Raw genomic sequence first — 13,209 nt, forward strand, 5'->3', positions numbered from 1 at the left:
AATTAACTACAGTTTCAAATACTCTAATCACCTACTTTTAACTTTAACCATACGACCATAAGACATCGGAGCAGAATTAGGCCATTTGGCCCATCGAGTCTGCTGCACCATTTCCTCATGTCTGATCCATTTTCCCTCTCAACTCTAATCTCCTGCCTTCTCCCCCTATCCTTTCATGCCCTAACCAGCCAAGAATCTATGAATCTCTGCCTTAAGTATACATAAAGGCTTGGCCTTCACTGCTGCCTGTGGCAATTAATTCCATAGATTTACCATTCTCCGGCTAAAGAAATTCTTCCTCATCTCTCTTTTAAATGTCACTGATCTATTTTGAAGCTATGTCCTCTGGTCTTAGATATTCACACCATAGGAACCTTTCCACAGCTGCTCTATTGAGGCCTGTCACCATTCAACAGGTTTCAATGAGGTTACCGCTCATTCTCCAAAATCCAGTGAATACAGGCCCAGAGCCATCAAACACTCTTTATGTGAAAATACATTTAATCATGGAATCATTTTTGTGAACCTCCTTTGAACCCTCTCCAGTTTCAGCACATCTTTTCTAAGATAAGGGACCCAAAACTACTCATAATACTCCAAGTGAGGCCTCACCAGTGCTTTATGAAGTTTTAATATTACATCCTTGCTCTTATATTCTAGTAGTTTTGAAATGAATGCTAACATCACATTTGCCTTCCTCATCACAGAGTCAGCCTGCAAATTAGCCTTTAGGGAACCGTGCTTAAGTGCTCTCAAATCCCTTTGTGCCTCAGATTTTCGTATTTTCTCTCCCATTTAGGAAATAGTTAACCCTTTCATTTCTTCTACCAAAGTGCATGACCATACAATTCCTGACACTGTATTGCATCTAACATTTCTTTGCCCATTCACCTAATCTAACCAAGTCCTCCGTAGCCTCCCTGTTTCCTCAAAATTAGTTTTTTGAATATAGTCATGAGGATTTACAGAATTACATATTTACAATGGTAGTACATTCTAACTAGTAGAATTGGGGTGGCCTGCATGTAATCAGCACCAAGCAGAACTGAATGTAACTAGACTATTTCAAATTAGTGTTTTATGTTCTGTGTTTATTGCTCATTTCTTTTGTAACCGTTTGCATGGTTTGTTTTTTCTTGCACTTGGGGAGGATGAGCTTGATATTTATTCCTTGAATGGGTTCCATGATTGTCTTTGTTTCATGGCTGTCTGTGGGGAAATCGAATCTCAGGGTCACATACCGCATACAAATTTTGCATGATGTCTGTTCCAAAACCCAGACACCCAATTATGCCCCTTTTGTTAGTGTAATACAACTAAGTAGAAGGCTAAGTGACAAACAGCTCTGTCCTGAACTCTGCCTTAAGAGGCAGAGGTATACCTTTACCAATGTGCTAGTAGCAGGGACATTCTTTTACTCTTTCCCTAGGTAGTTTCAATGGGACACAATCAAATTCCCACAGCCAGCGATTGGTTTCACTAGCCACAGTCGAAAGACAAATTGTGCAGAGGTTTTATTTCCTGAAGAGAGGTTTACATTTTTAATCCATAATCATGCGATCCATAATTTCATAACCCCAGAATGATCCCTAACAATACATGGGTACAGGAGTAGGAGCATCATATGATAATCACATGTATAAATTTTGATGTTCTTTAACAAATGAGGATAAACTTGCTAAAGAAGGATTGTAGCAAAAGTTCACCAGAGAGGTTCCTGGGATAGTAGCCTGCATATTTTTAGAGATTTATTTAAACTAGGCCTTCATTTTCTGAATGTAACAGATGAGGGGTCTGATTGTACTTGCAGCCAGATTTGTTCATAACACAAAGACAGGAGGGAAAGAAAGTTGTGAAGAGAAAACAAAAAGTATGCTGGCTCAGAGATACATGGAAATAGGTGCGTGGAATTGATGAGTAAAGTTTAAAATTAGAAAGAATTTTTCCTCTTAGGTAGGAAGTACAGAGAGAAAAAAAAACCCCAAAATTTATCTAACTGGAGAAAGCAAACTAAATATTACTACACAGAGATTGTTTCCACTTATGAGAGGATAATGTTTCAGAAGAAAGGGCTGTTGATTCAAGAGAGATGAAAATGATTTCTCTTTTTCAGAGGGTTGTGAATCTTGGGAATTTTACCTTTCAATATATCTTAGACCGGGGGTCGGCAACCCGCGGCTCCGGAGCCACATGTGGCTCTTTTACGTCTGTGCTGTGGCTCCCTGTTACTTTGGGAAATAATTGGTCAGTATTTAATTAAAATGTATTTTATGTTAGTTTGTTAGTTTTTGAAATGTAATTCTAAATTTGAAGATTATGGTGATCTTGTACAATCTAAATAAGACGTTGTGGCGACCCATTTCCTGACACATCCGAACCGGCTCACAATTAGCCTGCGTTCAGGCTAAGGGAGATAGCCTACGGGGGTTTGTGAGTACGTGTCTTTTGCAGCATCCGCGCCCATGGGGGGCGGGTTGAGGGAGGCTTAAAAGCAAGGCTGTTTAGTTCGAATAAAGCTATCTTTGACTGCAGTTTACTGACTGCGTGTAGCACACCGCTACAACGTGTTTTTATCGCTGGCTGTCCAGAGTGGAGGTGCTGAAACGCTGTGTCGCGTGTCTGGAAGAAGTGAAAACTTTCCTGGGCAGCAAAGGGCCCACCTTTCCTGAGCTGGAACAGCCAGAGTGGCTGGAAAAGCTACACTTCATGGTAGACATGACAGCGCACCTGAACACGCTGAACACAGCTCTTCAGGGGTAAGGACGTACAGCCCTGCACATGTTGGAGGATGTTTTGGCATTCGAGCGCAAGTTGACGTTGCTTGCCAGAGATTTACAGAAAGGCACATTGATTCACTTCCCCAATTTGAGAGAGTTCAAACAAGGTCATGACATGATGAATTCGGAGTATTTACATTCTGCAATCATCGCAATGCAAACATCATTTGGGAAACGCTTCTGTGAGTTCAGAGAGGAAAAAAACACATTATCCTTCCCGGTCACTCCCCTAAGCATCGATCCATCCCTACTGAATACGACTGCATTGTCAGGTGTGAGTCAACCTGACCAAGTATGATAAATATTTTAATTGCCTATTATTTTACGTATATTCATATGTTTTCATTGTTCAGTGAAATAGTCCTTTTATTTTTCAGGTTGACAGCTGGCTGACGTTATTTTTGGTTTGCTGCTGGCGGCAAATTTAAGTTTGGCGTTTTTCATAAATACAAGAAGGACTCAAATAGACGTTGAGTATTTTACCTAAAAGTAACCTTCAACCCAACGTCTATTTTTCGGAGTTCAAAATGTTTTTGTTGCATGCAGAAATGTAATTTCGTTTTCTCTGCAGGAGTTCATCAATTTCATAAATGCAACACATTATAGTTTGTTTATACATAGCATAAAGGCAAAACAAAACGTTGTATGCAGTGTTATTTCATTTTAAATGTCAAACGGGTTTTGCGGCTCCCAGTGTTTTCTTTTCTGTGGGAAACGGGTCCAAGTGGCTCTTTCAGTGGTAAAGGTTGCTGACCCCTGTCTTAGACAAATGTTTATACAAAGTTATAAAATCATTTAGAGTATTATATCAACATACACATAAATGGGTAATATATTAGGGTCAGACTATCATATTGATGCCCAAAAGGTATTTATTTTTGTTAATCCAAAACATAAATTATTTACTATAGATATAGATATATCAAACTATTTCTATATTCTAATATATTGCTTGCACACATGATTTGATATTCTATGTTATTTAGCATTATTATTATTATTATTATATAAAACAATTTAAATAATGAACAGAAAAAATAATGGAGCTAATGAAAAAAAGATTTCACTTGAAAGCTTGAAGTTTCTTCATCCAATGTACAGGTTTTCAATACTCAAAATACATTTCCATAATCCTTTAATATATTTTGTTTTCACATTTAGATATTTTAGAGAATTCTTACACAGTTCACCATCTTTCACTACATTACAATTTTATATAGCACTGTAAATGCTAATATCACTTCAAAGCATATATTATTCATTAACAGCATTGTCAAAATCTGCTTTTTTGTGTAAATGGTGTTCTCAACAGGCTTTTGCTGACATAGTGATGTTGACTGTACGTATTGAGTCCTCAACCACTAACTGAACAGCACATTTTTCCTCATCACAGTAAATAAAAATAAAAAGTACGACTTGTTCTAAAAAGAAAAAAATGTACAGTACAAAATCTTATTTAATGTTTGGCTATGTTGTTGGGAAGTTAAAAAAAATCAAATACTTATGGCAATTTAGTTTTGGTAGAACTTTTCAGCCAATACATTGTCAGCTGGCAAATCTGACACCAGACTAAATGGTAATTATCCTGCCTGCTGGGTGAACGGATATTTACAATGTAGTGAGTTCTTACTCATCCCACACTTGTACCTCAATATCTCCAAAGCATAAATTAGTATCTCTATTCAAGTAATCTTGGCAAATCTTTTCCCAAAAGGGAGTAAGTAAACAGCCATGTACACAAGGCATTTATGTTCATTTGCTTGATTATAATGAGTTCTATGAATTATTTCAATTATTTCATGCTTTGTTTCAATGGTGAATTTCAAGAAGCCCATGGAAATCAAACATACCTTGTTAAACTTAAAGTCCCAGTGAAAACCTTAATCAGATAATCCTATTTAAATATTATAAGCAGCTACCTGCATATTTGGAAGAGATTCTCTACACGTACTGAAATCTGCTCAGCTAAGCTTCAACTTTAACTTGCCTAATTTAAAATTCTTTGTCACCTGAACCCTGTGTGCTACTTACATTAAACTTCTTTCCTTCCCACTCTTATTCCTATATGTTCGTTAAAATCCATAAATAAAATAGCATATAAAAATCAATATTTAAATAGCTTGAATAAAATCATAATTGAATATTTTACTGATAAATATACATCTTCTCTCATACTGCTTTCATTGTATTACCAATTGTAAAAAATGATAATAACTGGTCAATGAATGACTTCAGTTTATAAAGCTTTTTCCAAGACCTCAGGACAGCCCAAATTTTTTTACAACCAATTAAGTTGTTAAGAACTATATTCCGTGATGTGATATAGGAAAATGTACAATTTGCCAAAAGCAAGGAATAATTAAAGAAATAATTAAAATAATATGCAGTGACCATATTTTCCATTCAGTTCAATAGTGTGACACATATCTTCTGAACTGGTATTCCAAATACATTCTCTTTTTGATACAATTGTAACCCATAAATATGTCTTTAGATACCTCAATTTTATTAATACTTTGTGTCAATTTACTTAAAAATGCAATCAAATGGAGGATTTTTTGAGAGAAAACAAGGAGGTAGATTCAAATATGGATTTAAACATTCTCTTTAAAATGGCAGTGTGAACAAAAAAGAGTAAATCCATTCCCTAGATGTTAAAAATGTATACTTTTCAGTGTTGTACTTATTCAGACTGTTGACAAACCATGCTTAATTCTTTTCCCTTTTCCTTGAGAATTACTTGACAAAAGCAGTAAAAATATGGCTGGACAATAAAGAGAAAGCAGCACACTGCTGATCTAGGAACATCAACGTCAGCAGGCAGATGCACTGCAGGGGGCTGCCTCGGTGAGTGGCATTTGAACTTGTCAGGTGTTCCAATTAAATGCAGCATTTTGTAAATCACACAGATTATTTGTAATGTAAAATTAAATGACACATGCTAGAGAACTGACATTGCAAGGAGTTCTGAGTGATAGTTATTCATTTAGCACAGTAAAATATGAATTATTTACTGTTATTTTGTGCTGTATTTGATCTTTATGTTAATGAAGAGCTCTTTTGAAATAGTTTTTTCACCAACATATGTCATTGGTGCACAGCAATAGTTAGGAGTTGTGTTAAACATGCTCTTTGAAGTTCACTTTGCAGTGACTGTAATTGTCTGAAGACCTTTGTAACTTCCCTATTTTAAATATTAAAGAAGTCAAAAGCATTTGGAAGCATCTTTGATTAATTTCCTTTCCATACATAATGTACCCACAGAAACGGTATAGCTTAAAAAACCTTTAGGAATAAAATTATATACATTTTAGCCCCTGCACATATTATTGCAACTGAGGGCAACGCATCATGCATCATAGAGCAGCTGGTCGACATACTTGAGTGTTTGCTCTGCACAGTCTGCCATCCAATTCAGGTGTATTGGTCATGGGTCACAAGGGGAGTAGGGGAAAAAAACAGGCAAGTGATAAGGAATCAGTTGGTAGGAAGATTATGTCAAGGTATTGGGGATTATGACTGAAAGGAAGAGTATTAAGGATTGTGCTAGGATGCATTAGAAAGACAGTTACCACTTGGAGTAAGTTTTTATGCTAAATTGAACAACTCACAACTGATTCCCAGATCTAGGTCTTCTGATCTGGGACCCATTCAGATAGGTATTCTTTAACATGACAAATCATATATTTTATATACTGTAGGTTGTGGAAGCCTACTTTGAAGGGTCTCGGTCCCGAACATCAACTGCTTATTCCCCTCCATAGATGCTGCCTGAACTGCTGTGTTCCTCCAGCACTTGGCGTGCATTATTCTGTGTGCTTTTTATGGGGCACATGTATACCAACGCAGTTCATGAAATTGGCATCTAGCCATGCAATGCATCCAATTGGATATGACTGCTTCAGTCAAATACTTTTACATTTAACAAATCATTTGTTAAGTGCATGGATGACTTGGAAGGAAAATGTTGAATTTTGTTGACTATACAGTGAGCCAAGGCCAATCAGTTCTTATGAGAAAAAGGTTCAAAATGTGGCATTCATAAATTTAGACTGTTCTTGTGCCAAATGCAGCATGCTAAAGTTCCATGGCATGCTTTTGAATTCCGGTATGTGTTGGCTTGGGCTATTCAGCCTTAAATTTATAACGAAACATAACATCTTTTTCAGGCTGCAGCATTCCAAATCCATATCTGGAAGTGTCAAAGGCTGGAATTTTTGTTTTTGGATCAGAAAGTTCAAAATCAAAGCAGCTTAGCATTAGGAAAACAAACCTGCAAAATGAAAAGAAAAACTGATTTCAGTTACGTTCAATAAGTTATCCAATTAACAATGCAGCTACTAAGAACACATTGACTATTTTGATATAATTTCCCATGCAACTTTGTCACTGGAAAAAAAACCAGAGTGAACAATTAATATTACCAACATACATTGTACTTTCTGATGTTCACCCAGTCTCCTACCAAGATGTCCGTAGACCAGAAGAACATAAGATAAAGGAACAGAATTAGGCCATTCAACCCATCGAGTCTGATCCACCATTCCATCAAGGCTGATCCTGGATCCCAATCAACCCCATACACCTACTTTCTCGCCTCATCCTTTGATGCCCTGACTGATCAGTATACTATCAACTTCCATTTAAAAATACCCACTGACTTGAATCCACTGCAGTCTGCTGCAGACCATTCTACAAATTCACTCTTCTCTGGCAAAAAAAATTCCTCCTTACCTCTGTTCTAAAAGATTGCCCATCAGTAGATTTCAATGAGCTCTCCCTACATTCTTCCATATTCCAGTGAGTACAGACTCAAAGCTGCAAAACACTCCTCATATATTAACCCCTTCATTCCGAGAATCATCTTTGTGAACCTCCTCTGGACTCTCTCCAATGACAACACATCTTTTCTGAGATATGGGACCCAAAATTGTTGACAATACTTCAAGTGCAGCCTGAATAGTGTCTTATAAAGTCTCAGTGTTATCCCTTTGAAATAAATGCCAAAATTGCATTTTCTTTCTTTGCCACAGACTCAGCCTGTAGCTTAACCTTCTGGAAGTCTTGCACAAGGACTCTGAAGTCCCTCTACAGCTTTGTTGTTTGAAACTTCTTCTCACTTTGACAATAGTCCACAATATTGTTCCTTTTACCAAAATGCATTTCCCAACGCTGTATTCCACTGCCGCTTTTTTGTCCTTTCTTCCAATTTGTCCAAGTCCTGCTGCAATTGCATTGCTTCCTCAGCACTACCTACCCCTTCACCTATCTCTGTGTCATCTGCAAATGTTGCCACAAAGCCATTAATTCCATTATCTACATTGTTGACAAACACTGTGAAAAGTAGTATCCCAATATTGATCCTTGAGGAACACCACTAGTCACTGGCAGCCAACCAGAAAAGGCCCCTTTATTCCACTCACAACTTCCTGCCTGTCAGCCATTCTTCTACCTACGCCAATATCTTTCCTGTATCACCATTGGATTTTATCATGTTAAGCAGCCTCATGTGTGGCACCTTATCAAGTGCCTTCTGAAAATCTATGTAAATGACATCCACTGCCGCACCTTTGTCCAGACTACTTGTTACATCCTTAAAGAACTGTAACAGATTAGTCAGGCAAGATTTGCCTTTACAGAAACCGTGCTGACTGACTTATTTTATCATTAGTCTCCAAGTACCCCAAACTTCATCCTTAACAATAGACTCCAACACGTTCCCAACCACTGAGGTTAGGCTAGCTGGCCATAATTCCCTTTCTCTTGGTTTCCTCCCTTCTTAATGATTGGTGTAGCATTTGTAATCTTCCAGTCCTCCGGGACCATGCCAGAATCAAGTGATTCTTGAAAGATAATAACCAATTCATCTGTTATCTCTTCAGCAACCTCCTTCAAGACTCTGGGATGTAGTACCTCTGGTCCAGGTGACTTACCACCTTCAGACCTTTGAGTTTGTCTAGCACTTTTTCCTTTCTAATAACAATGTCACTCACACTCATGGATGGCTGGCACTCTTGGACCTCTAGCACACTGCTGGTGTCTTTCACAGTGAAGGCAGATGCAAAGTACTCAGTAAGTTCACCTGCTATTTCTTTGCCCCTCATTACTACCTCACCAGCATAATTTTCCAGTGGTCGAACATCAACTCTCACCTCTGTTTTACTCTTCATATAACTGAAAAAACTTTTAGTATCCTGCTTTATATTATTGGTTAATTTGCCCTCATATTTCATCTTTTCCTTTCTTAAAGCTTTTTTAGTTGCCCCTTGTTGGATTTTAAAAGCTTCCCAATCATCCAACTTCCCACTCACTTTTGCTACCATATATGCCCCCTTCCCTTAGCTTTTTTGCAGTCCTTAACTTCCTTTGTCAGCCACAGTTGCCTGCCCCTGCCATTTGAGAACCTCATCCTCTGTGGTACATATCTATCCTTTGCCTTGTGAACTATTATCAGAAACTTCAGCCATCTCTGCTCTGTTGTCATCCTTGACAGTATCCTCCTCCAAGTTACCTGGGCAAGCTCCTCTCTCTTGCCTCTGCAATTCTTTTTTTCATTGTGATACTGATGCATGTTGCTTATACTTCACCCCCTCAAACTGCAGTATGAGTTCAATCATATTACGATCACTGCCTCCTAAGGGCTCCTTTATGTTAAGCTCCCTCATAAGACCTGGGTTATTACACAACTTGCAATCTAATGTAGAGGGGGTTTCTTCTTTTCCTTTGTTACTGTGTATGTAATCAAAATGGCTTCTTTGTTTTGTTAAAAGTAGGAATGCTTTTTTGTTGCGAGAGAGTACTAGAAGCTTGTTTGGGTTAAAATTTACTGACAACGAGAATTGTATTCCTTTGTAAACCAATTGGGATTAATGTTATTCTTTCTTCTGAGTCTGTAAGCTATTGTTGGCGGGCTTTTGGGGAGATCAGCGTGAGGGGTTGAGAGAGAGAAGACGCGATGCTGTAAACTGGGCGAGGAACGGACGCCAAGCAGGGGTCCAAGGCCAGGAGGTACTCCGAGGAGAGGAGACGATGATAGATGTGCTTGGTTGACCACTTCGGATGGTCCTAAGCTGTGAGTCGAGGAGTTCGGAGGGGATCGAATGGTGGCCAGAAGACTTCAGTAATTGAGCTCCAACGGTTGTGCACGAAGAGGTTTGGACTTTGATAAGTTTGGCGCCTTTTCTTTATTTTTTTTCCTTCATATATACTGTATCGTTATTAATCACTTAGTTATAGTAACCTATATAAATTGTACTCATTTAATCGCATATGGTGTACTGTCTGTTTTTGGGCGAGGCGGGGACATCACACAGCATCCACACCAGCTGATTACCCAGTTTGGCGGGGCCGAAGGCTGCTCCCCCTGGATGAGAACAAGCTGAGCGAGCCAGAGGCGACTAAGATAGCCTCTAGCACAAGCAGCTCTAAAAAGCTATCTTGCAGGCATTCAGTGAATTCCCTCTCTTACAATCTGACACAATCTGATTTTCCCAATCCCCATCCCTATCTATAATTAAATGTCTTGAGGAAGTTCCAGCATTTATCAGGAACATAAGGCATTCTTATCTAAAATAGGTAATGATCCCCTCAGTACGATAAACAACAAAGCAATTCTAACTTGCCTCTGTTATTAGTCACCTGACTGTGCTTTTGAAGGCTATGGACAATAATGTTTATGATGCTGAGTCGCTAAAGTCACTCTATAATAGCAACAGTAGAAATTTTACAAGTCATAAAGCAGTATCTGTAACAGAGATCAGTCAATGCTTTTGATCAGTGACCCTCAAAATTACATGTGGAGGGAAGAGTGGAGACGTTAAAGCAGAGCTGGGAGGAGGATGAATAAGAAGTAAAACAAAAGATGATATGGAGATCAGTTAGAACAAATTAGATGAGAAGAAGCCTGAAAACTGACGTAAAAAGGGCATTAAAAATAGGGTGGGAAAGGAATATCGCAGGATAATTTCAAACTATGGAAGAGAGTTAGAAAACTCAATAAAAAACACAAATTGCCGGCAGAATTCAGCAAGCCAGACAACATCGATGGGAGGAGGTATTGACGACGTTTCAGGCCGAAACCCTTCATCAGGAGTGAAGTAACATGGGATAGTCGAGGGGGGATAAGAAGAGGGGGGAGGGATGAAGTAGAGAGCTGGGAAGTGATAGGCTGGAGGGAAATGGGCTGGGGGAAGGTGGTGAATTATGGGAAATAAAAGAGAAAGAAAGGTAGGGCTGGGGGGCGATTATAGTGAAGGGGGAAAAGAGAGAGAAAGAGAACCAGACAAAAATGAACCAGACAGAGGAACTCACCGACCTCCGTTGATACTCCTGCCCCCCTCTTACCCCATCCCTATCTATAATTTTAGTCTGGTTCTCTTTCTCTCTCTTTTCCCCCCTCACTATAATCGCCCCCCAGCCCTACCTTTCTTTCTCTTTTATTTCCCATAATTCTCCACCTTTCCCCAGCCCATTTCCCTCCAGCCTATCACTTCCCAGCTCTCTACTTCATCCCCCCACCCACTTCTTATCCCCTCTCGACCATCCCGTGTTACTTCACTCCTGATGAAGGGTTTTGGCCCGAAACGTCGTCACTACCTCCTCCCATAGATGCTGTCTGGCCTGCTGAGCTCTGCCAGCATTTTGTGTTTTTTATTTATTTCCAGCATCTCCAGATTCACTCATGTTGCCTTAGAAAACTCAATGATCATTCTGGAAGTTTGCAAAGCACCTAGACAGAATATAGGATGTTGCTCTTCTAGATTCCATCGGGCAGTGGAGGAAACTGCAGATAGACAGGTCAGTGCTAAGATTTGTAATTCCAAAGACTAATTGAAAATAAAACACAGTAGCTGAGGATAACATGCCTACTTTGTTTACTTTAGTTAGGTGCACAATATGACATGGACGCGTAATGATGTTGCCATTCATGTACTTCTTACTTATGAATTATGTAAACAAACAAAGAATGCTTAATCTTACAGTATATTTATAATATTACTCAAATATTGCTGAAATATTAAATACACAACATTCAGAACAAGGATGAGATTAAGACCTAAGCTGCATGCAGCAGGATACTGAGGATCTCTCCTACGAACTAAACACGAATGCCCTGCAAAGTGATCTGAGTTTGATTTCTCTAATATAAAGGAGAGCACATTGTAAACATAAAATGCAGTGGACTAGACTGAATGAAGTGCTGCCGAACTGCCACTTCCTCTGGAATGATTGTTTTGGCCCTTGAATGGTGGGAAGTGAACGTGTGAATAGACAAAATGATGCATTTCCTCTAGTTGCATGGGATGTTTCATTTTCCCACATCTGAAGCTTTATTCATTTTCTGCTACAGTGTAGGAATGAATTCACTGAGTGACCAATGCGTTTTCAAGAGAATTCTGAAAAAAGTAATTGAGCTTGGAATCACACAAAAGCATCTTGAGATAGGATCACTCAATGTTACGGAGCTGCTAACTTCCTTGACATGCTAAATCCAACAGTTGGCTTGATCTTGCTTTATAGTATTATATAGTGGAAATTCTCAAATTTCAGTGATTGTCGTGCTTTTTGAGGGAAACATGAGATTGGGTACATATGTAGTACATCTATTAAACACTTACATTTTTAGGCTGTTTATAGCAAAGTGCCGCCCAATGCAAACGTTAGATCCAGCCCCCCAAGGCAAATTGTAGTGCTTCAACTGCTTCCCACTCTTGAGGAAATTAGTTTTCTTTGTTCCATCCTGGTGCAAAAACCGGTCATATTTAAATTTCTGTAAATTCAAAAAGAAAATTTTGTTGAATTTCACTTATTTTTGAGTGAAGTGCAGTAATAAGACCACATCACAAAGATGAACTGATTGCTTATTAAGAACAAATGGGTACTTGAATCTACAGTATTGTCTCTGAAACTAAAACTTTTGTGTGATATATCTGATCAGTAATTCATTGTCCTTTTCCCACCACAAGATGCTTGCAAATTGACAGACAGGATATTATGAATATGACGATAACATTAGAGGAGGACAGTGTATCACACCTGAATGGTCTTAGAACAGGGAAGCATTGTAGGGACTTAGCTTCTTCAAATCCAGCATCTTTATCACCTTGAAGGACAGTGATATCAATTACATGGAAACACTCTCAGCTCTAAGCTCCCCACCAATCATACAATTTGGAAAATCACTTCTGGAATACCCTTCGAGACAGTACAGTAGGAATAGCTTTGTCACACTAAATAAACAACATCCAAAAAGATTAATAAAAAACTGTGTAAGCTTACAGATTGAAAAGACTGGAACAAAAGTAGTTTCTAACAAAAATTGGAAGTGTAAAATAGTGCAACTACCTTGAGTAATGTGTGAAAATAATATTTAATGCAGACAAGCACAGGCAATGAGATCTGAGATTTAGCGAGGAGAATCAAAACTGGGGAC

At 38.6% G+C, this 13,209-nt stretch overlaps 1 protein-coding gene across 2 annotated transcripts in view; it reads right to left on the minus strand.

Moving 5' to 3' along the window:
• Window positions 1–5,266: 5,266 nt before the first annotated feature.
• ptgis (prostaglandin I2 (prostacyclin) synthase) overlaps window positions 5,267–13,209 on the minus strand; it is a 60,216-nt gene continuing 52,273 nt past the window's right edge. For both annotated transcript variants that reach the window (XM_059980596.1, XM_059980598.1), the window contains exons 9-10: window positions 12,395–12,546; window positions 5,267–7,050 (exon numbers count right to left, since the gene is read on the minus strand). In XM_059980596.1, coding sequence (XP_059836579.1) covers window positions 6,903–7,050; window positions 12,395–12,546 — 300 coding nt within the window. In that variant the 3' untranslated portion in view covers window positions 5,267–6,902. The remainder of the gene's footprint in view (window positions 7,051–12,394; window positions 12,547–13,209) is intronic.

The sequence above is a fragment of the Hypanus sabinus genome, chromosome 9 (genome assembly GCF_030144855.1).
Source record: "Hypanus sabinus isolate sHypSab1 chromosome 9, sHypSab1.hap1, whole genome shotgun sequence".
NCBI classification, from domain to species: domain Eukaryota; kingdom Metazoa; phylum Chordata; class Chondrichthyes; order Myliobatiformes; family Dasyatidae; genus Hypanus; species Hypanus sabinus.